The sequence below is a fragment of the Bacillus rossius genome, chromosome 3 (assembly GCF_032445375.1).
Source record: "Bacillus rossius redtenbacheri isolate Brsri chromosome 3, Brsri_v3, whole genome shotgun sequence".
Classification (NCBI taxonomy): Eukaryota; Metazoa; Arthropoda; class Insecta; order Phasmatodea; family Bacillidae; genus Bacillus; species Bacillus rossius.
Window position 1 is genome coordinate 121,773,822 of NC_086332.1, and position 27,233 is coordinate 121,801,054.

The 27,233-nt window shown below is 55.9% G+C and overlaps 1 protein-coding gene across 2 annotated transcripts in view; it reads left to right on the plus strand.

Annotated features, from left to right (window-relative positions):
• LOC134531211 (dynein axonemal heavy chain 2) overlaps window positions 1-27,233 on the plus strand; it is an 864,487-nt gene that overhangs the window by 350,867 nt on the left and 486,387 nt on the right. For both annotated transcript variants that reach the window (XM_063366870.1, XM_063366871.1), the window contains 2 exons: window positions 20,799-20,888; window positions 23,755-23,887. In XM_063366870.1, the coding sequence (XP_063222940.1) occupies window positions 20,799-20,888; window positions 23,755-23,887 (223 nt within the window). The remainder of the gene's footprint in view (window positions 1-20,798; window positions 20,889-23,754; window positions 23,888-27,233) is intronic.

Consider the following 27,233-nt stretch of genomic DNA (forward strand, 5'->3'; position numbering starts at 1 on the left):
ACAGCAAACAAGCTGCAATACCCGGCGTTTCCCGGGCTGAACACAGGGTGAAGGGGACCTTTTTCGAAATCAGATGTAGTTAGTAATTGTCTTCTTAATTTGAATGTCAAGTGTGAAAATTAATTTATATCACTTTCAGATCCCGACAGACGTTCTGCTAGTTTATAGTTATTTACCTGGTCTGTATGTAATTTAGACTTTATAAAGCAATATAGAAAAGAGCTGAAAAATAAGAGATTACTAATATTGAAATGATTCCATTATCTAGCTAATGCTCGGCCTGCATTGCAATTCCTCATTCAGTTTTGTTTTGTAATATGTTTGAAGTAGTTCCACATATACAAATCATCTATCCATTTCTCTATATATAATTATCTCTATCTACATCTATATACATCTATGTATCTTTCTATCTCTATTTATCTCTTTATTTCTACATATATACTTCCCACTATCTCTATATCTTCTATATTTAAGTCTCTATATAGATCTATACATCTATAGGTATATCTCTTTATCTAACCCATTTCATTCTCTATACCTCACTCTATCTCAACTTATCTCTCCGTCTCTATGTCACTCTATATGTACATATATGACTCTATCTCTGTCTCTCTTTTATATTTAAATAAAATGTGTCATGCGTGCGCACTTATACAACAAAAACAGACAAAGTGCCGCTATATAAAATGAAATAAACACATTTTTTGACACGATTCGTGCTCCAACTATTAAAAATAGTTATACCGTCTCAGTAACCTTCATGGGCATGCGCATAACAAATCACCAAAATTTCATCGCAGTCGGATGAATGGTTGAGGAACGCATACGGCACAAACAAACGAAAATTAAATACATGACAAACGCATCAAATGATGGTGCGTTTAAAATTCAAGGCAACTCTATCTATTGACGAAGTTAAGAACAAAACTGTTATTAGCGCCTTTATTTTGCTAGCCGCTGCGAGCTCCACTAAGCGGACTGGTCTCACCAAGGAGAAAAATATTAATTTGCCAGACCTTACTATGTGTATGATCGTGTGTCAGACATAGAGAAATGACACTCACTCACTATTTGTATGTCTATGACCTATGATTTTTTCTGTTATAAAATGAAATTATCACTTGTTTACTTCCTTAGGGATGGAATTTCATATTAATATGGGGTCTATGTGTTAATCCAGGTTATAAGCTAGCTGTAGGCCAAATTTTATTCAATCATTCAGTAGTTTTTACATGAAAGAGTAACAAACATCCATCCATCCATACTTACAAACTTTCACGTTTATAATATTAGCAGGATAAAATGAAGTTAGCAAATGATAATTGTGATTACAGTGTACAACATCTGTATTAAAATTAATATTGAAAAAAAAATTAACAGGATTGTCTTTACATGTTTGTTATATAAAGTTTGAAATTATTTTACTGTTACAGTTATCTTACTGTTGGTAAATTGATTGTATTAAAGAACTTTATAATTCGCTCCAGGAACACAACATTAGGGGTCTCACCTAGTCTCAGGAGCACTGTATTACTTGTTACAAAAAAATTTTGTGAGTTGCTGATATTGTTAGAGACTAGCAACCCACCCCAGCTTCGTTTGGGTCATTAAATATTTTTAACAGACTGAAAATTCTTTTAAAGAATCATAATAAATGTTGATATTTAATTTGTAGTTAATTTTCAAACAAATTCAATATAAATTACAGAAACAATTAAGGTTAGGTACTTAAAGTGTATAAGATGAGGTAGATAAATTATATGTTTTTATTTTTATAAAAACTTATTTATTTCAATATTTCTGTGTACATGGCATTTTTTGTACTATTTCTCAATGAATTAAAAATATACTGATTCTCCACACTTCCTGATCTAGATAGACCAACAAATCCAAGTTGTAGTTTAGCTCAACTTGGCTTGAAAATCGAATTCATTATACTTGACAAGATTTAACTCAGTGATCAATTGCAATATTTGACATTTCCAAGGAGCATAATATCACATACCACTAATTTGAAAAAATTCTTCTGTTCATCTATGAATTGTTGCGTGTTGTTTACTGAATCCCATTCAGATTGATTTCGACACTTCCATCCTAGCGTTCCAGCTACCTTTATATGAATCCATGCTTCAAGCTAATTATGATTAACTGAGTCCTTAGTGAGAGCCAGAAAAAACAGAGCATGAACTTATTGATGGTGATAGACAGTGTCCACGAATGAGGCTGGGCAGACTGTGTCTTGCTGTAGAATACTTACACTTGCTGGTACGTATGTGGTATGGAGAAACACTCTCTGATGATGATATGGCACAGGGTTTATTATGAGTTGACTCTGTGTTGTGACAGCCTCTAAAGCACTTACACTAATCAGACATGGTACCTTTTGAGCGAGCGGATAATACTTGGTAGACTGACTCCCAGTTGCTAGGCATAGGGGTGGCCTGAGGGTTGAGCCACTGGGGGTAGCCTGGGGATTGGACCACTGGGGATAGCCTGGGTGCTCCAGGTAGCCTGGGGGTTGGGCCACTGAGGGTAGCCTGTGTGCTGCAGGTAACCTGGGGGATGCCGCTGGGAGTAGCATGGGTGCAGCAGGTAGCCTGGGGGTTTGGCCGCTGGGGGTAGCCTGGGTGCTGCAGGTAGCCTTAGGGTTGGACCACTGGGGGTAGCCTGAGTACTGCAGGTAGCCTGGGGGTTGGGCCGCTGGGGGTAGCCTGGGTGCTGCAGGTAGCCTGGTGATTTGGCCACTGGGGGTAGCCTGGGTGCTGCAGGTAGCCTGGGGGTTGAGCCGCTGGGGGTAGCCTGGGTGCTGCAGGTAGCCTGGGGGTTGGGCCGCTGGGGGTAGCCTGGGTGCTGCAGGTAGCTTGGTAGTTGGGCCTCTGGGGGTAGCCTGGGTGCTGCAGGTAGCCTGGGGGTTGGGCCGGTGGGGGTAGCCTGGGTGCTGCAGGTAGCCTGGGGGTTGGGCCACTGGGGGTAGCCTGGGTGCTGCAGGTAGCTTGGTAGTTGGGCCTCTGGGGGTAGCCTGGGTGCTGCAGGTAGCCTTGGGGTTGGGCCTCTGGGGGTAGCCTGGGTGCTGCAGGTAGCCTGAGGGTTGGGCAGCTGAGGGTAGCCTGGGTGCAGCAGGTAGCCTGGGGGTTGGGCAGCTGGGGGTAGCCTGGGAGCTGCAGGTAGCCTGGGGGTTGGGCCGCTGAGGGTAGCCTGGGTGCTGCAGGTAGCCTGGGGGTTGGGCCGCTGGGGGTAGCCTGAGGGCTGCAGGTAGCCTGGGGGTTGGGCCGATGAGGGTAGCCTGGGAGCTGCAGGTAGCCTGGGGGTTGGGCCGCTGAGGATAGCCTGGGTGCAGCAGGTAGCCTGGGGGTTGGGCAGCTGGGTAGCCTGGGTGCTGCAGGTAGCCTGGGGGTTGGGCCGCTGAGGGTAGCCTGGGTGCTGCAGGTAGCCTTGGGGTTGGGCCGCTGGGGGTAGCCTGGGAACGGCAGGTAGCCTGGGGGTTGGGCCGCTGAGGGTAGCCTGGGTGCTGCAGGTAGCCTGGGGGTTGGGCCTCTGGAGGTAGCCTGGGTGCTGCAGGTAGCCTTGGGGTTGGGCCGCTGGGGGTAGCCTGGGTGCTGCAGGTAGCCTTGGGGTTGGGCCTCTGGGGGTAGCCTGGGTGCTGCAGGTAGCCTTGGGGTTGGGCCGCTGGGGGTAGCCTGGGTGCTGCAGGTAGCCTGGGGGTTGGGCCGCTGAGGGTAGCCTGGGTGCTGCAGGTAGCCTGGTGATTTGGCCACTGGGGGTAGCCTGGGTGCTGCAGGTAGCCTGGGGGTTGAGCCGCTGGGGGTAGCCTGGGTGCTGCAGGTAGCCTGGTGATTTGGCCTCTGGGGGTAGCCTGGGTGCTGCAGGTAGCCTGGGGGTTGGGCCGGTGGGGGTAGCCTGGGTGCTGCAGGTAGCCTGGGGGTTGGGCCGCTGGGGGTAGCCTGGGTGCTGCAGGTAGCTTGGTAGTTGGGCCTCTGGGGGTAGCCTGGGTGCTGCGGGTAGCCTTGGGGTTGGGCCTCTGGGGGTAGCCTGGGTGCTGCAGGTAGCCTGAGGGTTGGGCAGCTGAGGGTAGCCTGGGTGCAGCAGGTAGCCTGGGGGTTGGGCAGCTGGGGGTAGCCTGGGAGCTGCAGGTAGCCTGGGGGTTGGGCCGCTGAGGGTAGCCTGGGTGCTGCAGGTAGCCTGGGGGTTGGGCCGCTGGGGGTAGCCTGAGGGCTGCAGGTAGCCTGGGGGTTGGGCCGATGAGGGTAGCCTGGGAGCTGCAGGTAGCCTGGGGGTTGGGCCGCTGAGGATAGCCTGGGTGCAGCAGGTAGCCTGGGGGTTGGGCAGCTGGGGGTAGCCTGGGTGCTGCAGGTAGCCTGGGGGTTGGGCCGCTGAGGGTAGCCTGGGTGCTGCAGGTAGCCTTGGGGTTGGGCCGCTGGGGGTAGCCTGGGAGCTGCAGGTAGCCTGGGGGTTGGGCCGCTGAGGGTAGCCTGGGTGCTGCAGGTAGCCTGGGGGTTGAGCCTCTGGAGGTAGCCTGGGTGCTGCAGGTAGCCTTGGGGTTGGGCCGCTGGGGGTAGCCTGGGTGCTGCAGGTAGCCTTGGGGTTGGGCCTCTGGGGGTAGCCTGGGTGCTGCAGGTAGCCTTGGGGTTGGGCCGCTGGGGGTAGCCTGGGTGCTGCAGGTAGCCTGGGGGTTGGGCCGCTGAGGGTAGCCTGGGTGCTGCAGGTAGCCTTGGGGTTGGGCCGCTGGGGGTAGCCTGGGAGCTGCAGGTAGCTTGGGGGTTGGGCCGCTGGGGGTAGCCTGGGTGCTGCAGGTAGCCTGGGGGTTGGGCCGCTGGGGGTAGCCTGGGTGCTGCAGGTAGCCTGGGGGTTGGGCCTCTGGGGGTAGCCTGGGTGCTGCAGGTAGCCTTGGGGTTGGGCCGCTGAGGGTAGCCTGGGAGCTGCAGGTAGCCTGGGGGTTGGGCCTCTGGGGGTAGCCTGGGTGCTGCAAGTAGCCTTGGGGTTGGGCCGCTGGGGGTAGCCTGGGTGCAGCAGGTAGCCTGGGGGTTGGGCCGCTGGGGGTAGCCTGGGTGCTGCAGGTAGCCTGGTGGTTTGGCCTCTGGGGGTAGCCTGGTTGCTGCAGGTAGCCTGGGGGTTGGGCAACTGGAGGTAGCCTGGGTGCAGCAGGTAGCCTGGGGGTTGGGCCGCTGGGGGTAGCCTTGGTGCTGCAGGTAGCCTGGGGTTTGGGCCGCTGGGGGTAGCCTGGGTGCTGCAGGTAGCCTGGGGGTTGGGCAGCTGGGGGTAGCCTGGGTGCTGCAGATAGCCTGGGGGTTGGGCCTCTGGGGGTAGCCTGGGTGCTGCAGGTAGCCTTGGGGTTGGGCCGCTGAGGGTAGCCTGGGAGCTGCAGGTAGCCTGGGGGTTGGGCCTCTGGGGGTAGCCTGGGAGCTGCAGGTAGCCTGGGGGTTGGGCCGCTGGGGGTAGCCTGGGTGCAGCAGGTAGCCTGGGGGTTGGGCCGCTGGGGGTAGCCTGGGTGCTGCAGGTAGCCTGGTGGTTTGGCCTCTGGGGGTAGCCTGGTTGCTGCAGGTAGCCTGGGGGTTGGGCAACTGGAGGTAGCCTGGGTGCAGCAGGTAGCCTGGGGGTTGGGCCGCTGGGGGTAGCCTTGGTGCTGCAGGTAGCCTGGGGTTTGGGCCGCTGGGGGTAGCCTGGGTGCTGCAGGTAGCCTGGGGGTAGCCTGGGTGCTGCAGGTAGCCTGGGGGTTGGGCCGCTGGGGGTAGCCTGGGTGCTGCAGGTAGCCTGGGGGTTGGGCCGCTGGGGGTAGCCTGGGTGCAGCAGGTAGCCTGGGGGTTGGGCTGCTGGGGGTAGTCTGGGTGCTGCAAGTAGCCTGGGGGTTGGGCAGCTGGGGGTAGTTTGGGTGCTGCAGGTAGCCTGGTGGTTGGGCAGCTGGGGGTAGCCAGGGTGCTGCAGGTAGCTTGGTAGTTGGGCCTTTGGGGGTAGCCTGGGTGCTGCAGGTAGCCTTGGGGTTGGGCCTCTGGGGGTAGCCTGGGTGCTGCAGGTAGCCTTGGGGTTGGGCCTCTGGGGGTAGCCTGGGTGCTGCAGGTAGCCTTGGGGTTGGGCCGCTGAGGGTAGCCTGGGAGCTGCAGTTAGCCTGGGGGTTGGGCCTCTGGGGGTAGCCTGGGTGCTGCAAGTAGCCTTGGGGTTGGGCCGCTGGGGGTAGCCTGGGTGCTGCAGGTAGCCTTGGGGTTGGGCCTCTGGGGGTAGCCTGGGTGCTGCAGGTAGCCTTGGGGTTGGGCCGCTGGGGGTAGCCTGGGTGCAGCAGGTAGCCTGGGGGTTGGGCCGCTGGGGGTAGCCTGGGTGCTGCAGGTAGCCTGGTGGTTTGGCCTCTGGGGGTAGCCTGGTTGCTGCAGGTAGCCTGGGGGTTGGGCAACTGGAGGTAGCCTGGGTGCAGCAGGTAGCCTGGGGGTTGGGCCGCTGGGGGTAGCCTTGGTGCTGCAGGTAGCCTGGGGTTTGGGCCGCTGGGGGTAGCCTGGGTGCTGCCGGTAGCCTGGGGGTTGGGCCGCTGAGGGTAGCCTGGGTGCAGCAGGTAGCCTGGGTGGTTGGGCAGCTGGGGGTAGCCTGGGAGCTGCAGGTAGCCTGGGGGTTGGGCAGCTGGGGGTAGCATGGTTGCTGCAGGTAGCCTGGGGGTTGGGCAACTGGAGGTAGCCTGGGTGCAGCAGGTAGCCTGGGGGTTGGGCCGCTGGGGGTAGCCTTGGTGCTGCAGGTAGCCTGGGGGTTGGGCCGCTGGGGGTAGCCTGGGTGCTGCAGGTAGCCTGGGGGTTGGGCCGCTGGGGGTAGCCTGGGTGCAGCAGGTAGCCTGGGGGTTGGGCTGCTGGGGGTAGTCTGGGTGCTGCAAGTAGCCTGGGGGTTGGGCAGCTGGGGGTAGTTTGGGTGCTGCAGGTAGCCTGGTGGTTGGGCAGCTGGGGGTAGCCAGGGTGCTGCAGGTAGCTTGGTAGTTGGGCCTTTGGGGGTAGCCTGGGTGCTGCAGGTAGCCTTGGGGTTGGGCCTCTGGGGGTAGCCTGGGTGCTGCAGGTAGCCTTGGGGTTGGGCCTCTGGGGGTAGCCTGGGTGCTGCAGGTAGCCTTGGGGTTGGGCCGCTGAGGGTAGCCTGGGAGCTGCAGGTAGCCTGGGGGTTGGGCCTCTGGGGGTAGCCTGGGTGCTGCAAGTAGCCTTGGGGTTGGGCCGCTGGGGGTAGCCTGGGTGCTGCAGGTAGCCTTGGGGTTGGGCCTCTGGGGGTAGCCTGGGTGCTGCAGGTAGCCTTGGGGTTGGGCCGCTGGGGGTAGCCTGGGTGCAGCAGGTAGCCTGGGGGTTGGGCCGCTGGGGGTAGCCTGGGTGCTGCAGGTAGCCTGGTGGTTTGGCCTCTGGGGGTAGCCTGGTTGCTGCAGGTAGCCTGGGGGTTGGGCAACTGGAGGTAGCCTGGGTGCAGCAGGTAGCCTGGGGGTTGGGCCGCTGGGGGTAGCCTTGGTGCTGCAGGTAGCCTGGGGTTTGGGCCGCTGGGGGTAGCCTGGGTGCTGCAGGTAGCCTGGGGGTAGCCTGGGTGCTGCAGGTAGCCTGGGGGTTGGGCCGCTGGGGGTAGCCTGGGTGCTGCAGGTAGCCTGGGGGTTGGGCCGCTGGGGGTAGCCTGGGTGCAGCAGGTAGCCTGGGGGTTGGGCCGCTGGGGGTAGTCTGGGTGCTGCAGGTAGCCTGGGGGTTGGGCAGCTGGGGGTAGTTTGGGTGCTGCAGGTAGCCTGGTGGTTGGGCAGCTGGGGTAGCCAGGGTGCTGCAGGTAGCTTGGTAGTTGGGCCTCTGGGGGTAGCCTGGGTGCTACAGGTAGCCTTGGGGTTGGGCCTCTGGGGGTAGCCTGGGTGCTGCCGGTAGCCTGGGGGTTGGGCCGCTGAGGGTAGCCTGGGTGCAGCAGGTAGCCTGGGTGGTTGGGCAGCTGGGGGTAGCCTGGGAGCTGCAGGTAGCCTGGGGGTTGGGCAGCTGGGGGTAGCCTGGGTGCTGCAGGTAGCCTGGGGGTTGGGCCGCTGGGGGTAGCCTGGGTGCTGCAGGTAGCCTGGGGGTTGGGCCGCTGGGGGTAGCCTGGGTGCTGCAGGTAGCCTGGTGATTTGGCCTCTGGGGGTAGCCTGGGTGCTGCAGGTAGCCTGGGTGTTAGGCCGCTGGGGGTAGCCTGGGTGCTGCAGGGAGCCTGGGGGTTGGGCCGCTGGGGGTAGCCTGGGTGCTGCAGGTAGCTTGGTAGTTGGGCCTCTGGGGGTAGCCTGGGTGCTGCAGGTAGCCTTGGTGTTGGGCCTCTGGGGGTAGCCTGGGTGCTGCAGGTAGCCTTGAGGTTGGGCCGCTGGGGGTAGCCTGGGTACAGCAGGTAGCCTGGGGGTTGGGCCGCTGGGGGTAGCCTGGGTGCTGCAGGTAGCTTGGTAGTTGGGCCTCTGGGGGTAGCCTGGGTGCTGCAGGTAGCCTTGGGGTTGGGCCTCTGGGGGTAGCCTGGGTGCTGCAGGTAGCCTTGGGGTTGGGCCTCTGGGGGTAGCCTGGGTGCTGCAGGTAGCCTGAGGGTTGGGCAGCTGAGGGTAGCCTGGGTGCAGCAGGTAGCCTGGGGGTTGGGCAGCTGGGGGTAGCCTGGGAGCTGCAGGTAGCCTGGGGGTTGGGCCGCTGAGGGTAGCCTGGGTGCTGCAGGTAGCCTGGGGGTTGGGCCGCTGGGGGTAGCCTGAGGGCTGCAGGTAGCCTGGGGGTTGGGCCGATGAGGGTAGCCTGGGAGCTGCAGGTAGCCTGGGGGTTGGGCCGCTGAGGATAGCCTGGGTGCAGCAGGTATCCTGGGGGTTGGGCAGCTGGGGGTAGCCTGGGTGCTGCAGGTAGCCTGGGGGTTGGGCCGCTGAGGGTAGCCTGGGTGCTGCAGGTAGCCTTGGGGTTGGGCCGCTGGGGGTAGCCTGGGAGCTGCAGGTAGCCTGGGGGTTGGGCCGCTGAGGGTAGCCTGGGTGCTGCAGGTAGCCTGGGGGTTGGGCCTCTGGAGGTAGCCTGGGTGCTGCAGGTAGCCTTGGGGTTGGGCCGCTGGGGGTAGCCTGGGTGCTGCAGGTAGCCTTGGGGTTGGGCCTCTGGGGGTAGCCTGGGTGCTGCAGGTAGCCTTGGGGTTGGGCCGCTGGGGGTAGCCTGGGTGCTGCAGGTAGCCTGGGGGTTGGGCCGCTGAGGGTAGCCTGGGTGCTGCAGGTAGCCTTGGGGTTGGGCCGCTGGGGGTAGCCTGGGAGCTGCAGGTAGCCTGGGGGTTGGGCCTCTGGAGGTAGCCTGGGTGCTGCAGGTAGCCTTGGGGTTGGGCCGCTGGGGGTAGCCTGGGTGCTGCAGGTAGCCTTGGGGTTGGGCCTCTGGGGGTAGCCTGGGTGCTGCAGGTAGCCTTGGGGTTGGGCCGCTGGGTGTAGCCTGGGTGCTGCAGGTAGCCTGGGGGTTAAGCCGCTGAGGGTAGCCTGGGTGCTGCAGGTATCCTTGGGGTTGGGCCGCTGGGGGTAGCCTGGGAGCTGCAGGTAGCCTGGGGGTTGGGCCGCTGGGGGTAGCCTGGGTGCTGCAGGTAGCCTGGGGGTAGGGGCGCTGGGGTTAGCCTGGGTGCTGCAGGTAGCCTGGGGGTTGGGCCTCTGGGGGTAGCCTGGGTGCAGCAGGTAGCCTGGGGGTTGGGCCGCTGGGGGTAGCCTGGGTGCAGCAGGTAGCCTGGGGGTTGGGCCGCTGGGGGTAGCCTGGGTGCTGCAGGTAGCTTGGTAGTTGGGCCTCTGAGGGTAGCCTGGGTGCTGCAGGTAGCCTTGGGGTTGGGCCGCTGGGGGTAGCCTGGGTGCAGCAGGTAGCCTGGGGGTTGGGCCGCTGGGGGTAGCCTGGGTGCTGCAGGTAGCCTGGTGGTTTGGCCTCTGGGGGTAGCCTGGGTGCTGCAGGTAGCCTGGGGGTTGGGCCGCTGGGGGTAGCCTGGGTGCAGCAGGTAGCCTGGGGGTTGGGCCGCTGGGGGTAGCCTTGGTGCTGCAGGTAGCCTGGGGTTTTGGGCCGCTGGGGGTAGCCTGGGTGCTGCAGGTAGCCTGGGGGTTGGGCCGCTGGGGGGAGCCTGGGTGCTGCAGGTAGCCTGGGGGTTGGTCCGCTGGGGGTAGCCTGGGTGCAGCAGGTAGCCTGGGGGTTAGGCCGCTGGGGGTAGCCTGGGTGCTGCAGGTAGCCTGGGGGTTGGGCCGCTGGGGGTAGCCTGGGTGCAGCAGGTAGCCTGGGGGTTGGGCCGCTGGGGGTGCCTGGGTGTTGCAGGTAGCCTGGGGGTTGGGCAGCTGGGGGTAGCCTGGGTGCTGCAGGTAGCCTGGGGGTTGGGCCGCTGAGGGTAGCCTGGGTGCTGCAGGTAGCCTTGGGGTTGGGCCGCTGGGGGTAGCCTGGGAGCTGCAGGTAGCCTGGGGGTTGGGCCGCTGAGGGTAGCCTGGGTGCTGCAGGTAGCCTGGGGGTTGGGCCTCTGGAGGTAGCCTGGGTGCTGCAGGTAGCCTTGGGGTTGGGCCGCTGGGGTTAGCCTGGGTGCTGCAGGTAGCCTTGGGGTTGGGCCTCTGGGGGTAGCCTGGGTGCTGCAGGTAGCCTTGGGGTTGGGCCGCTGGGGGTAGCCTGGGTGCTGCAGGTAGCCTGGGGGTTGGGCCGCTGAGGGTAGCCTGGGTGCTGCAGGTAGCCTTGGGGTTGGGCCGCTGGGTGTAGCCTGGGAGCTGCAGGTAGCCTGGGGGTTGGGCCTCTGGAGGTAGCCTGGGTGCTGCAGGTAGCCTTGGGGTTGGGCCGCTGGGGGTAGCCTGGGTGCTGCAGGTAGCCTTGGGGTTGGGCCTCTGGGGGTAGCCTGGGTGCTGCAGGTAGCCTTGGGGTTGGGCCGCTGGGGGTAGCCTGGGTGCTGCAGGTAGCCTGGGGGATGGGCCGCTGAGGGTAGCCTGGGTGCTGCAGGTATCCTTGGGGTTGGGCCGCTGGGGGTAGCCTGGGAGCTGCAGGTAGCCTGGGGGTTGGGCCGCTGGGGGTAGCCTGGGTGCTGCAGGTAGCCTGGGGGTTGGGCCTCTGGGGGTAGCCTGGGTGCTGCAGGTAGCCTGGGGGTTGGGCCGCTGGGGGTAGCCTGGGTGCTGCAGGTAGCCTGGGGGTTGGGCCGCTGGGGGTAGCCTGGGTGCAGCAGGTAGCCTGGGGGTTGGGCCGCTGGGGGTATTCTGGGTGCTGCAGGTAGCCTGGGGGTTGGGCAGCTGGGGGTAGTTTGGGTGCTGCAGGTAGCCTGGTGGTTGGGCAGCTGGGGGTAGCCAGGGTGCTGCAGGTAGCTTGGTAATTGGGCCTCTGGGGGTAGCCTGGGTGCTGCAGGTAGCCTTGGGGTTGGGCCTCTGGGGGTAGCCTGGGTGCTGCAGGTAGCCTGGGGGTTGGGCCGCTGAGGGTAGCCTGGGTGCAGCAGGTAGCCTGGGTGGTTGGGCAGCTGGGGGTAGCCTGGGAGCTGCAGGTAGCCTGGGGGTTGGGCAGCTGGGGGTAGCCTGGGTGCTGCAGGTAGCCTGGGGGTTGGGCCGCTGGGGGTAGCCTGGGTGCTGCAGGTAGCCTGGGGGTTGGGCCGCTGGGGGTAGCCTGGGTGCTGCAGGTAGCCTGGTGATTTGGCCTCTGGGGGTAGCCTGGGTGCTGCAGGTAGCCTGGGTGTTGGGCCGCTGGGGGTAGCCTGGGTGCTGCAGGTAGCCTGGGGGTTGGGCCGCTGGGGGTAGCCTGGGTGCTGCAGGTAGCTTGGTAGTTGGGCCTCTGGGGGTAGCCTGGGTGCTGCAGGTAGCCTTGGGGTTGGGCCTCTGGGGGTAGCCTGGGTGCTGCAGGTAGCCTTGGGGTTGGGCCGCTGGGGGTAGCCTGGGTGCAGCAGGTAGCCTGGGGGTTGGGCCGCTGGGGGTAGCCTGGGTGCTGCAGGTAGCCTGGTGGTTTGGCCTCTGGGGGTAGCCTGGGTGCTGCAGGTAGCCTGGGGGTTGGGCCGCTGGGGGTAGCCTGGGTGCAGCAGGTAGCCTGGGGGTTGGGCCGCTGGGGGTAGCCTTGGTGCTGCAGGTAGCCTGGGGTTTGGGCCGCTGGGGGTAGCCTGGGTGCTGCAGGTAGCCTGGGGGATGGGCCGCTGGGGGTAGCCTGGGTGCTGCAGGTAGCCTGGGGGTTGGGCCGCTGGGGGGAGCCTGGGTGCTGCAGGTAGCCTGGGGGTTGGGCCGCTGGGGGTAGCCTGGGTGCAGCAGGTAGCCTGGGGGTTAGGCCGCTGGGGGTAGCCTGGGTGCTGCAGGTAGCCTGGGGGTTGGGCCGCTGGGGGTAGCCTGGGTGCAGCAGGTAGACTGGGGGTTGGGCCGCTGGGGGTGCCTGGGTGTTGCAGGTAACCTGGGGGTTGGGCAGCTGGGGGTAGCCTGGGTGCTGCAGGTAGCCTGGGGGTTGGGCCGCTGAGGGTAGCCTGGGTGCTGCAGGTAGCCTTGGGGTTGGGCCGCTGGGGGTAGCCTGGGAGCTGCAGGTAGCCTGGGGGTTGGGCCGCTAAAGGTAGCCTGGGTGCTGCAGGTAGCCTAAGGGTTGGGCCTCTGGAGGTAGCCTGGGTGCTGCAGGTAGCCTTGGGGTTGGGCCGCTGGGGGTAGCCTGGGTGCTGCAGGTAGCCTTGGGGTTGGGCCTCTGGGGGTAGCCTGGGTGCTGCAGGTAGCCTGGGGGTTGGGCCGCTGAGGGTAGCCTGGGTGCTGCAGGTATCCTTGGGGTTGGGCCGCTGGGGGTAGCCTGGGAGCTGCAGGTAGCCTGTGGGTTGGGCCGCTGGGGGTAGCCTGGGTGCTGCAGGTAGCCTGGGGGTTGGGCCGCTGGGGGTAGCCTGGGTGCTGCAGGTAGCCTGGGGGTTGGGCCTCTGGGGGTAGCCTGGGTGCTGCAGGTAGCCTTGGGGTTGGGCCTCTGGGGGTAGCCTGGGTGCTGCAGGTAGCCTTGTGGTTGGGCCGCTGAGGGTAGCCTGGGAGCTGCAGGTAGCCTGGGGGTTGGGCCTCTGGGGGTAGCCTGGGTGCTGCAAGTAGCCTTGGGGTTGGGCCGCTGGGGGTAGCCTGGGTGCTGCAGGTAGCCTTGGGGTTGGGCCTCTGGGGGTAGCCTGGGTGCTGCAGGTAGCCTTGGGGTTGGGCCGCTGGGGGTAGCCTGGGTGCAGCAGGTAGCCTGGGGGTTGGGCCGCTGGGGGTAGCCTGGGTGCTGCAGGTAGCCTGGTGGTTTGGCCTCTTTGGGTAGCCTGGTTGCTGCAGGTAGCCTGGGGGTTGGGCAACTGGAGGTAGCCTGGGTGCAGCAGGTAGCCTGGGGGTTGGGCCGCTGGGGGTAGCCTTGGTGCTGCAGGTAGCCTGGGGTTTGGGCCGCTGGGGGTAGCCTGGGTGCTGCAGGTAGCCTGGGGGTTGGGCCGCTGGGGGGAGCCTGGGTGCTGCAGGTAGCCTGGGGGTTGGGCCGCTGGGGGTAGCCTGGGTGCAGCAGGTAGCCTGGGGGTTAGGCCGCTGGGGGTAGCCTGGGTGCTGCAGGTAGCCTGGGGGTTGGGCCGCTGGGGGTAGCCTGGGTGCAGCAGGTAGCCTGGGGGTTGGGCCGCTGGGGGTGCCTGGGTGTTGCAGGTAGCCTGGGGGTTGGGCAGCTGGGGGTAGCCTGGGTGCTGCAGGTAGCCTGGGGGTTGGGCCTCTGGGGGTAGCCTGGGTGCTGCAGGTAGCCTGGGGGTTGGGCCTCTGGGGTTAGCCCGGGTGCAGCAGGTGCCTGGGGGTTGGGCCGCTGGGGGTAGCCTGGGTGCTGCTCGTAGCCTGGTGGTTGGGCCTCTGGGGGTAGCCTGGGTGCTGCAGGTAGCCTTGGGGTTGGGCCGCTGGGGGTAGCCTGGGTGCTGCAGGTAGCCTGGTGGTTGGTCCTCTGGGGGTAGCCTGGGTGCTGCAGGTAGCCTTGGGGTTGGGCCGCTGGGGGTAGCCTGGGTGCAGCAGGTAGCCTGGGGGTTGGGCCGCTGGGGGTAGCCTTGGTGCTGCAGGTAGCCTGGGGGTTTGGTCCCTGAAGGTAGCCTGGGTGCTGCAGGTAGCCTGGGGGTTGGGCAACTGGAGGTAGCCTGGATGCTGCAGGTAGCCTGGGGGTTGTGTTGCTGGGGGTAGCTTGGGTGCTTTAGGTAGCCTGGGGGTTGGGCTGCTGGAGGTAGCCTGGGTGCTGCAGGTAGCCTCGGGGTTGGGCTGTTGGAGGTAGCCTGGGTGCTGCAGGTAGCCTGGGGGGTGGGCCGCTTGGGTAGCCTGGGTGCTGCAGGTAGCCTGGGGGTTGGGCCGCTTGGGGTAGCCTGGGTGCTGCATGTAGCCTGGGGGTAAAGCCGCTGCGGGTTGCCTGGGTGCAGCAGGTAGCCTGGGGGTTGGGCATCTGGGGGTAGCCTGGGTGCTGCAGGTAGCCTCGGGTTTGGGCTGCTGGGGTTAGCATGGGTGCTGCAGGTAGCCTGGGGATTGGGCCGCTGGGGGTAGCCTGGGTGCTGCAGGTAGCCTGGGGGTTGGGCCGCTGGGGGTACCTTGGGTGCTGCAGGTAGCCTGGGGGAGGGCCGCTGGGGGTAGCCTGGGTGCTGCAGGTAGCCTGGGGGTTGGGCCGCTGGGGGTAGCCTGGGTGCTGCAGGTAGCCTTGGGGTTGGACTTCTGGGGTTAGCCCGGGTGCAGCAGGTAGCCTTGGGGTTGGGCCTCTGGGGGTAGCCTGGGTGCTGCAGGTAGCCTGGTGGTTGGGCCGCTGGGGGTGCCTGGGTGCTGCAGGTAGCCTGGGGGTAAAGCCGCTGCGGGTTGCCTGGGTGCAGCAGGTAGCCTGGGGGTTAGGCCTCTGAGGGTAGCCTGGGTGCTGCAGGTAGCCTTGGGGTTGGGCCGCTGGGGGTAGCCTGGGTGCTGCAGGTAGACTGGGGTTTGGGCTGCTGGAGGTAGCCTGGGTGCTGCAGGTAGCCTGGGGTTTGGGCTGCTGGAGGTAGCCTGGGTGCAGCAGGTAGCCTGGGGGTTGGGCCTCTGGGGGTAGTCTGGGTGCTGCATGTAGCCTGGGGGTTGGGCCACTGGGGGTAGCATGGGTGCAGCAGGTAGCCTGGGGTTTGGGCCGCTGGGGGTGCCTGGGTGCTGCAGGTAGCCTGGGGGTAAAGCCGCTGCGGGTTGCCTGGGTGCAGCAGGTAGCCTGGGGGTTGGGCCGCTGAGGGTAGCCTGGGTGCTGCAGGTAGCCTTGGGGTTGGGCCGCTGGGGGTAGCCTGGGAGCTGCAGGTAGCCTGGGGGTTGGGCCGCTGAGGGTAGCCTGGGTGCTGCAGGTAGCCTGGGGGTTGGGCCTCTGGAGGTAGCCTGGGTGCTGCAGGTAGCCTTGGGGTTGGGCCGCTGGGGGTAGCCTGGGTGCTGCAGGTAGCCTTGGGGTTGGGCCTCTGGGGGTAGCCTGGGTGCTGCAGGTAGCCTGGGGGTTGGGCCGCTGAGGGTAGCCTGGGTGCTGCAGGTATCCTTGGGGTTGGGCCGCTGGGGGTAGCCTGGGAGCTGCAGGTAGCCTGTGGGTTGGGCCGCTGGGGGTAGCCTGGGTGCTGCAGGTAGCCTCAAGGTTGGGCCGCTGGGGGTAGCCTGGGTGCTGCAGGTAGCCTGGGGGTTGGGCCTCTGGGGGTAGCCTGGGTGCTGCAGGTAGCCTTGGGGTTGGGCCTCTGTGGGTAGCCTGGGTGCTGCAGGTAGCCTTGGAGTTGGGCCGCTGAGGGTAGCCTGGGAGCTGCAGGTAGCCTGGGGGTTGGGCCTCTGGGGGTAGCCTGGGTGCTGCAAGTAGCCTTGGGGTTGGGCCGCTGGGGGTAGCCTGGGTGCTGCAGGTAGCCTTGGGGTTGGGCCTCTGGGGGTAGCCTGGGTGCTGCAGGTAGCCTTGGGGTTGGGCCGCTGGGGGTAGCCTGGGTGCAGCAGGTAGCCTGGGGGTTGGGCCGCTGGGGGTAGCCTGGGTGGTGCAGGTAGCCTGGTGGTTTGGCCTCTTTGGGTAGCCTGGTTGCTGCAGGTAGCCTGGGGGTTGGGCAACTGGAGGTAGCCTGGGTTAGCAGGTAGCCTGGGGGTTGGGCCGCTGGGGGTAGCCTTGGTGCTGCAGGTAGCCTGGGGTTTGGGCCGCTGGGGGTAGCCTGGGTGCTGCAGGTAGCCTGGGGGTAGCCTGGGTGCTGCAGGTAGCCTGGGGGTTGGGCCGCTGGGGGTAGCCTGGGTGCTGCAGGTAGCCTGGGGGTTGGGCCGATGGGGGTAGCCTGGGTGCAGCAGGTAGCCTAGGGGTTGGGCCGCTGGGGGTATTCTGGGTGCTGCAGGTAGCCTGGGGGTTGGGCAGCTGGGGGTAGTTTGGGTGCTGCAGGTAGCCTGGTGGTTGGGCAGCTGGGGGTAGCCAGGGTGCTGCAGGTAGCTTGGTAGTTGGGCCTCTGGAGGTAGCCTGAGTGCTGCAGGTAGCCTTGGGGTTGGGCCTCTGGGGGTAGCCTGGGTGCTGCAGGTAGCCTGGGGGTTGGGCCGCTGAGGGTAGCCTGGGTGCATCAGGTAGCCTGGGTGGTTGGGCAGCTGGGGGTAGCCTGGGAGCTGCAGGTAGCCTGGGGGTTGGGCAGCTGGGGGTAGCCTGGGTGCTGCAGGTAGCCTGGGGGTTGGGCCGCTGGGGGTAGCGTGGGTGCTGCAGGTAGCCTGGGGGTTGGGCCGCTGGGGGTAGCCTAGGTGCTGCAGGTAGCCTGGTGATTTGGCCTCTGGGGGTAGCCTGGGTGCTGCAGGTAGCGTGGGTGTTGGGCCGCTGGGGTTAGCCTGGGTGCTGCAGGTAGCTTGGGGGTTGGGCCGCTGGGGGTAGCCTGGGTGCAGCAGGTAGCCTGGGGGTTGGGCCGCTGGGGGTGCCTGGGTGTTGCAGGTAGCCTGGGGGTTGGGCAGCTGGGGGTAGCCTGGGTGCTGCAGGTAGCCTGGGGGTTGGGCCTCTGGGGGTAGCATGGGTGCTGCAGGTAGCCTGGGGGTTGGGCCTCTGGGGTTAGCCCGGGTGCAGCAGGTGCCTGGGGGTTGGGCCGCTGGGGGTAGCCTGGGTGCTGCTCGTAGCCTGGTGGTTGGGCCTCTGGGGGTAGCCTGGGTGCTGCAGGTAGCCTTGGGGTTGGACTTCTGGGGTTAGCCCGGGTGCAGCAGGTAGCCTTGGGGTTGGGCCTCTGGGGGTAGCCTGGGTGCTGCAGGTAGCCTGGTGGTTGGGCCGCTGGGGGTGCCTGGGTGCTGCAGGTAGCCTGGGGGTAAAGCCGCTGCGGGTTGCCTGGGTGCAGCAGGTAGCCTGGGGGTTAGGCCTCTGAGGGTAGCCTGGGTGCTGCAGGTAGCCTTGGGGTTGGGCCGCTGGGGGTAGCCTGGGTGCTGCAGGTAGACTGGGGTTTGGGCTGCTGGAGGTAGCCTGGGTGCTGCAGGTAGCCTGGGGTTTGGGCTGCTGGAGGTAGCCTGGGTGCAGCAGGTAGCCTGGGGGTTGGGCCTCTGGGGGTAGTCTGGGTGCTGCATGTAGCCTGGGGGTTGGGCCACTGGGGGTAGCCTGGGTGCAGCAGGTAGCCTGGGGTTTGGGCCGCTGGGGGTGCCTGGGTGCTGCAGGTAGCCTGGGGGTAAAGCCGCTGCGGGTTGCCTGGGTGCAGCAGGTAGCCTGGGGGTTAGGCCTCTGAGGGTAGCCTGGGAGCTGCAGGTAGCCTTGGGGTTAGGCCTCTGAGGGTAGCCTGGGTGCTGCAGGTAGCCTTGGGGTTGGGCCGCGGGGGGTAGCCTGGGTGCTGCAGGTAGACTGTGGTTTGGGCTGCTGGAGGTAGCCTGGGTGCTGCAGGTAGCCTGGGGTTTGGGCTGCTGGAGGTAGCCTGGGTGCAGCAGGTAGCCTGGGGGTTGGGCCTCTGGGGGTAGTCTGGGTGCTGCATGTAGCCTGGGGGTTGGGCCACTGGGGGTAGCCTGGGTGCAGCAGGTAGCCTGGGGGTTGGGCCTCTGGGGGTAGTCTGGGTGCTGCATGTAGCCTGGGGGTTGGGCCACTGGGGGTAGCCTGGGTGCAGCAGGTAGCCTGGGGTTTGGGCCGCTGGGGGTGCCTGGGTGCTGCAGGTAGCCTGGGGGTAAAGCCGCTGCGGGTTGCCTGGGTGCAGCAGGTAGCCTGGGGGTTAGGCCTCTGAGGGTAGCCTGGGAGCTGCAGGTAGCCTTGGGGTTAGGCCTCTGAGGGTAGCCTGGGTGCTGCAGGTAGCCTTGGGGTTGGGCCACGGGGGGTAGCCTGGGTGCTGCAGGTAGACTGTGGTTTGGGCTGCTGGAGGTAGCCTGGGTGCTGCAGGTAGCCTGGGGTTTGGGCTGCTGGAGGTAGCCTGGGTGCAGCAGGTAGCCTGGGGGTTGGGCCTCTGGGGGTAGTCTGGGTGCTGCATGTAGCCTGGGGGTTGGGCCACTGGGGGTAGCCTGGGTGCAGCAGGTAGCCTGGGGTTTGGGCCGCTGGGGGTGCCTGGGTGCTGCAGGTAGCCTGGGGGTAAAGCCGCTGCGGGTTGCCTGGGTGCAGCAGGTAGCCTGGGGGTTAGGCCTCTGAGGGTAGCCTGGGAGCTGCAGGTAGCCTTGGGGTTGGGCCGCTGCGGGTTGCCCGGGTGCAGCAGGTAGCCTTGGGGTTGGGCCTCTGGGGGTAGCCTGGGTGCTGCAGGTAGCCTGGTGGTTGGGCCCATGGGGGTGCCTGGGTGCTGCAGGTAGCCTGGGGGTAAAGCCGCTGCGGGTTGCCTGGGTGCAGCAGGTAGCCTGGGGGTTAGGCCTCTGAGGGTAGCCTGGGAGCTGCAGGTAGCCTTGGGGTTGGGCCGCTGGGGGTAGCCTGGGTGCTGCAGGTAGACTGGGGTTTGGGCTGCTGGAGGTAGCCTGGGTGCTGCAGGTAGCCTGGGGTTTGGGCTGCTGGAGGTAGCCTGGGTGCAGCAGGTAGTCTGGGGGTTGGGCCTCTGGGGGTAGTCTGGGTGCTGCATGTAGCCTGGGGGTTGGGCCACTGGGGGTAGCCTGGGTGCAGCAGGTAGCCTGGGGTTTGGGCTGCTGGGGGTAGCCTGGGTGCTGCAGGTAGCCTGGTGATTTGGCCACTGGGGGTAGCCTGGGTGCTGCAGGTAGCCTGGGGTTTGGGCTGCTGGAGGTAGCCTGGGTGCTGCAGGTAGCCTGGTGATTTGGCCACTGGGGGTAGCCTGGGTGCTGCAGGTAGCCTGGGGTTTGGGCTGCTGGAGGTAGCCTGGGTGCTGCAGGTAGCCTTGGGGTTGGACTTCTGGGGTTAGCCCGGGTGCAGCAGGTAGCCTTGGGGTTGGGCCGCTGGGGGTAGCCTGGGTGCAGCAGGTAGCCTGGGGGGTTGGGCTTCTGGGGGTAGCCTGGGTGCTGCAGGTAGCCTGGGAGATGGGCCACTGGGGTGTAGCGGCCGGGTGGGTGGACTCGTGCTGCTACGTCTGTTCTTGGTGTGGTTTGTTCAGGGCAACTGATAATGTGACTGTGTGTGTATTGTGCTTGCTATTTTCCGTTTCTGCTGCAGCCTGCTCACGTGTTTGGGCTTAATGGTTACAAGTGTGCGATGCACGTCACACTTCTGAATAATACATTGCTAGTTATGGAGTTTTTTTAATTTTCAAAACACTGGATAAACTATGCCATTTTGGAATGAATATCCTACTGTTATTACAAGGAGTAGACCCACAATACTGCCTCTCTTAACTCGATTTATAGGATAACAATTTTAAAAAAGGGCGTATATCCCGTTCCAGGTCATGATTTTAGATTTATATTAATCACTGATCAACTTTTAGACATTTTCAATCGTTTAACTTTCACGAAATAAAAAATATATATAGTTGCATACTTTTTGCATAATTAGCTGCCAAAGTTACATTTTTAACCTTTTTGGGTTGTACAAATAAGGAGAATTTAATTTATTGCAGAACTGAAACTTTTTAGGATTAACTGCAATGCCACTGGCTACTTCAAGAAATGGTTTGCATTTCTTTCAGAAAATATTGATTAATTTTACCTGACATTTCAAAATTCTCAAAATTTTTATGATCTTGACAGCCAAGAAATATGAAATGAGTTTTTGTGATAGAAATGCAAACCATTTCTTGAAGTAGCCAGTGGCATTGCAGTTAATCCTAAAAATTTTCAGTTCTGCAATAAATTAAATTCTCCTTATTTGTACAACCAAAAAAGGTTAAAAATGTAACTTTGGCAGCTAATTATGCAAAAAGTATGAAACTATAAATATTTTTCATTTCGTGAAAGTTAAACAATTGAAAATGTCTAAAAGTTGTTCAGTGATTAATATAAATCTAAAATCATGACCTGGAACGGGACATACGCCCTTAATCCAGTAGCTCCTATAATAGTAACATTTGAAACGCACAATACTGCTAATGATATTTTAATCTCGCTGCCTAGAAAAATAAATCTCTTGAGAGACACATCAGTTATTTCACTACCTGAATGAACTGGTTAAAAAATACCTATTTTTCAACAGAATACTTGCCATGTCTTATTTTGTGACAATGAATTCATAATAAGCACTACCTGAGAGACCATTACTTGACTAGATTACCTCAAGGTTGGCCAATAAGTAATATGTACTTGTTTCAGTAACTTTATATTAAAAATAGTACTTTAATTCGATTACAAGTAAGACTTGTTTCAATAAATGCTTATATGATGATTATCAATTTCATCTTTACAGTTTCTCTCTCCTTTTAGTGAAGTCTTAGTCTTAGTTAATACTCAATAATTTATCGTGACTTTTGCGTAATGTTTAAATAGTCTTGGGAGCATGTTTCTACTGCAATTTATTTTAATTATTGCATAAAATGTTACTAAAAATTGTAGTTGAGTTCATGAAAGTAGAATGCAATATTTCACCCAAAAATATTTGTTACTATTGTCTGAGATTTGTGAGGGAAATCCTTATGTATTTATTATTATGAAATGTGCACAGATTCAGTGGACTGCAGACTGCACAAGAACTCTTATGCAGTGCAAGGCTCTGGAAAGTAAGAAACCCTTAAAGAGGTTGTGGAGGAAGCAGGTCAGTCAAACAGGAAGTACTCTTTTACATTGTATGGCTCTTATACTACTTCTGTAGATATTAGATATACAAAACAATGTGAAGTGTGTTTAACTGAAATGTGCAGGTAGTGAAGGATGATAATTTTTTTTTTGCGAAACATTGATACATGTATGCACCAACTAACAAAACACTCATCTTGCGAGAAACTGCAGTCAATTACAAAACATTTCAACTGGTTCATCGATGCCAGTTAAGGTATCTTGCTGTTGGTGCATGTTTACTTCTGCTTGTTGCTCACAGCCATCCACACGCTATCTTGTCTCATGCCAGGAGGTTGGTTGTATATTCATGGTGAGCTGCTGAGCCGCAGCCTGATTTTTATACTTGTTGAGCTGAAGCTGTACTTTCCCATTCTCATTGGCTCCCACCCAGGCTAGAGCTTAACAGTGACTAGCACATGCACAGTTTCCACCAACATTGCCTTCAGCTCCATCTTCAGGAAGCCATTTGCTATAAGGTTTCACATCGGCCACATGAAAGTAGTTGATGAGGGCACAAGGACCTGGCTGAGACTCTTGCTCAGGACGTGATGTTGCCCTTTGAGACCTGGCTCGCTCGTAGCATGGGGCACGCTTCAATACTCGTGAGTTCTTGAGGTTTCCCACATGCCTTGCTCCTTTGAGGTACTCACCACGTATTTACACAAAGAACCTCATGGTTTTCAAAAGAATGCAGACTTATTCACGTCCACACGGTTATACGATCTATCCCTCTCTTATAATAAAGTATTTAAAGCCTTGCTCCATAAATCAAGTTAGGTGAAGTTTGTGCCACCTACGTGATGCAACAAAGTCTATGTCTGCTGAACCGAAATTGAAACGATTATTTTAAACATTCTTCCACCTGAGGTAGGCCTTGAGGATGGATGAAACTGTTTAAGAAAATAATTGCAAAGTTGAGTGCCGGAGACGTCCTACCCTGGATGGCGATATCATGAGAGTAGGCTCAGTTCTTTGCACCATGTTGAGACCATTTGCATTATTTAAAATGTGTCTCAGGCGAAATTAATGTTTGTGCATGATTATACTTAATTAATTCAAATACATCATGTTTCATAAAAATAAAAACAGAATTATATAAATATATGGTAACACTGGGCATCCTTGGCTGCCCCTCAGAAGCATTTATGCCCTTCATTGTTACGCTCATATGACCCTTGGGAACAACAACAAAACTTAAGAATTACAATTATTTATTATATTCTAGATGTATGTCACACTGGTTTTGCTGCACCCTCTCAGGATGGCTGGCCTGTTTGACAGTGGCTCGTGCACATTTGGCAAGAAGAAGGGGGAAGGGGTGGAGATGCCTAGTCGCACGGGGCTCCTTGAGAAGCAGCCCCTGAATTAAGTCTATTTAATATAAAATATATGTTATATAAATGCAGTAAAACTAATGGAAATTTCACTTTAATGCCTATAACTATAAATATTGAAAAATAATAAATTTTTGAGGGACTTTTGCAGTTTGCAATTGTTTTTGTTTATGACTTATGAAACAATTCACAAATTGCAGATTGTTCTACCATATGAACTATGAACTCCAGCATTTTGTGCATTTACTCTAATAAGTATAGCTAATTATATTGGTACCATTTATGCACTGATGCTTGGTACGTAAGTGCATATTAAAGCTGCCCATAAATTAATTTTAATTTTCTTACATAGTAATACTTTAATGAATGGAAAGTGAGTATATACCTATTTGTATTGTACAAAAATTACTAGTTTCATTAATTATACACAAGGTACATTATGCCTGTACAGCTGCTTCACTATACTTCACAAACTATCAAAAATTAATTATTTTGAAGTACTTTTACTACTTGAAATTGTAAATAATATTTATAACTGGAAATTTGTATATTTGCACAGGCATACATAAAATTCTTTTTTCTAGTAAACCTCACAGCTGGCAATTGACCTCATAGTTTTCTTATTTAGCATGGTCCCAGCCAAGCTTAAGACAAGTCCAGGGAAGTAAAGTCCTATTATGACTAAATTCACGTGTTGGACACACTTTACCTAAACATTTAGTTTTTATAAGTGTCTACAATATTTTTCTTGTAAAGAAATAATAAACAAAAGCAGGCTTTGACTAAGCAAAATTCTTGAGACACGTTATCAAGAGGACACTCATGTGGAACTGTAGAAGTAAACCTTTACTGTGGATGAATCTACTTGCTCTGAAGTTCTCATTAAGACTCCACATTTTTGTGAATTTGTGTAAGTTGTAAGTTATACAGTGACTTTGGTTTTGCTGTACATATAAACATAATTTTTTTAATATTTTGTTATTATTAAAAATTTGTACGGACTTTAGTTCTATATAGATTTAATACAATAAAAGTTACAGATATTATTAAAAATGCAACTTTAAGATTCCTTACATAACATTGACAGTAAAATTTTTCTTGGCTATTTATATTCATTGAACATGCAACCTTTGCAGCCTCAAAGATTAAGTGTCCTTTACGCTTTAGTTGCAGCTTATATTTTCATATGCCTTTTATTTTTCAGATGTTTATTTGTGCTAATATATCAAATTCATATGAAATTCTACAAAATTATTTTGTCTCCAATTGGGGTCCTGTAACAGGTGACTACCGTTCAAATATTTCTGAAGCTATTTAGGTACCTAGCTCAGTTGACATAAAATATGAGTTTAATAAATCTTGTGTAAGTTTTATCTTCAGAAAGATGGTGGAACACATCTCTAACTTAAGTAAAAATTTAATTCTTCATTGATTTTTGGTTAGTTGGGTTTAGTGGCAGTAGCTAATCGTGTTTGGTTAAAGGTGCATGAAACAAAGTTTTCTTTACAGAACAAGGTGCTGAATATTCTCCTCAATTGCATCCGCTCACCCATTGCTAACAAAATGGTAAGGAGGAAAATAAAGACACTTCTTACAGTTGGCATCCATGCTCGAGAAGTCATTACCAGGATGTACCGTGCAAGTGAGTTTTGGTATTTTTCTTTCCCTTTGAAACAATGTCATGATTGGTCCGCCTAGGAAACCTGAAAATGAAAGTAACATTCATTAAACACTGCAAAGTATGAAAAGACATAGTTGAAACTTTTTTTATTTTTCATATATTTGAAGTTGATTTCAACCAAAATTTTTGGATAAGTAATTATTAAAAAAAAAAATATATATATATATATATATATATATATATATATATATATCTGTGTGTGTGTATTTTTTTTTCAAATTGTGGCTTGATTTATTTTTCTTTGCAAAAAAAAAATGAAAACTAATCAAAACTAAACAAAACAAATAACAGCAGGTAGCCAACTTGTATACAAAGTCGAGATGGATTTCCACACATAACAAGTGTTGCTCGTCTCTTGATTACGAAAAAAAAAAAATTAGTACGCAGATTAAGTCCTTCAACTAAATTCTTAGCTGGAGTATGATAATATGTGAGACTGATGTGGTCTCGCCGGCAATCACTATTGCCTTGGGCCTGTGGTGACATATGTGGTCAAATTTTTAGATAATTATCTCCGAAATACAAGATTTAGGTTAAAATCATTCGGCTTGCCTTGATCACATATGTAAAATTGTCTGCCTTGCGATTCACTTAATGGTTTTTGACGTGACGTCTAATAAATCGATGAACGCCAGCTGCACGCACGAAAAAGTGTCCCGTAACGCACATTGTCCCACTACGATGTGTCCCATTACGCTCATTGTACGGTTTCGCCACATCTCTCTTCCACTCGTTTGGAACAACCATCGATTTGACTTTTGAATCTCGTTTTTTTTGTCGTTTGAATTATTAATATTATGTAATTCAACGATTGTCCACCGATTTTCAGCTTAATCGGTATGGTTATTTAAAAGTAATGTTGAATTTTCAAATACGTTTTTGTACGAACAATGGTGTTTTACAGTTACACATAATAATTCAAATTACACCCGGGATCTTTTGCACAATGTTTTAAAAAATATTGTACCACATTATAAATAAGTTTGGTGTATTTGGGATGCGTATTTGTTATAAAATCGTATTATAAAAACAAAATAATATTATTCCCCTATGGTGCTGTCATCTACGGTGACGGACGCAAACCGAACGAAACGCGCAATCTATCCGCTTCCGCGGCAATCAGGCACTCGTTCATACATATTTTTCTTTGTTTATCGCGATCGGCGTTATTATTAATGAATTATAAATAAAATTCCATGCCCAGGGCCACATTTGCATATCATTTTGAGCATTGGAAGACATAAAAACGTAAAATATTCTCGAAAGATTATAATCTCGGCCCCAGCGCACCACGAGCGTCTGGGTTGGAGATTAAAACCAAAATTCTTTCTTAAACTTACTAATACTTTTTTATTAACTGCAAGGGCATTTTTAGTAAATTCTACGTTTAATTTCACGACGAACAAACTTCATCGTTAAATGTGTAATTGCGAAAAAGAGTAAAACATTCTCGACGATCTTGAAGTTAAATAGCAAACATGTATAAAAGTTATAGTTAAAATAATCTCTTAGTTAAAGTAATAAACATATTTGAATTAATGAGTGCAAATAAAAGTAAATTTATCAATTATTGTAGATTTCATTTCACTCCTTTGAATCCATACAAAATGTGATAATTCAATAAAAATGATTAAATTTTATTCATAAAAGTATGCAATCATTTCATCAATGTGTTGTTATGACGTTGTCACGTTAAACTATCGTTCGTAAACCGACTTTACAGACAACCAATTTTTTTTTTGTTGAGCTGCCAACAACAAGACCTGCTGGTATGATTATTGAGCGACAACTGGTTAGACAAAGCAGCTGCCTTAGAAGGTATGGCCTATTGATCCAAGGTCAGCTCGCTCAGGTTAACAAATACTGTAGATGTTCCATGAAGTCAACAAAATATAGAGTTTGTCATAATGCGTTACAGAAATACTTTACTGCGAACGTTGCTCCACACTGCTGCACAGTAACGCATAAACGTTCTGGGATTTCCGACTTACAAACTCTCCAAAATGTGTAGCACTTACAATAACAATATTGGTTGGAGACAATGTCACAACTGCACCACTGCCTGCGTATCTGCGGAATTTCCTTATGATTTTGTGACTTCAGAGTAATATTCTCTGTTTCCAAACTGATCTATAGGTTCGATGGTCATGTTGATAATTAGTGAAATATTGAAAACTAAAAATCCTAACCAAACCAACAATTTTGAAATATGAATTAGACAGTTGTTTCAAGTAAACAACATACTTCAAATGACTATGCCAGCTGATATGTGAAACTTATCAAATATAATGTTAACTTAAAAGGACATTTGTATTTGCAGCCTAACATTTTATTCCAGTTACAGTATGGTTAATTTTATTAAGTTACTGATTATGCAATGTTACAAGTTCTAAAATTCTTTCCAATATATATATTTTGAGGGCGTACGGTGTTGTGGTGAAATTATCGGGGAAAGTTAGTGGGCGCCACCACGTGAGTGGGCACGTGGACCCGGCTGGAGACCCTAACCCAGGGCGTTACGTGGCCCGTGTGTGGCGAGATATTGGCCCTCTAGATATTAAACGCGCTGCTCTCGACCCTACCTAAGCCCGCTCTCTGCGTGGGGCACGCTTCTAATACGCAGTGGTTTCTCAGGGCGTCCCACACGCCGCCGGCCAGGTTGGGATCCCACGTGGCCCCCCGAACACAAAAACACGTAACACAGTTAATTGGTTTATTCTACTCACGATTTATATCCGTACATGCTCCTTCACTGATACAACTGAGAAAAACGCCCGAGGCACGAATCGGCTTAGGTGAGGAGGCGAGCCACGCATGTGGCCGCCCCAAGTCGTTACGTATTACACTGATGTTACAAAAACTCGGAGGAGTGAATATTGAATATTTATACAGTCTCTCCGACCGAGAGAGGCCCCGAGGATGAAAAGAAAGAGATTCGAATAAATTAAGCTATAGAATTATTACTCAGTGAAACAACGGTGATGTCCTCGGGGTGTCGGCAGAGACGTCCGCTCTCGGCCGGCTGTAGAAGGAGACTGGGTGAGCTCATGGTTTGCAGGTGGCAACATGGCGCCCTTCGCGCCGAACACAATTACCGTTACAACATTCTGCGATTCCGTGCCCCGGCGAAAGTTAAGTAAATCATAGATTACATTAATAAATATATAAAAATTACTGGCAATTTAAAGTACATTAATGTTTACGTAGTTATTGAGAATTTATATAAAACATTCCTACCCTCGTCCAAGTCCGTGCCTATTCGGGTCCGCCAGGGCAACGTCTATAGTTTTATAATTAATGTAATATT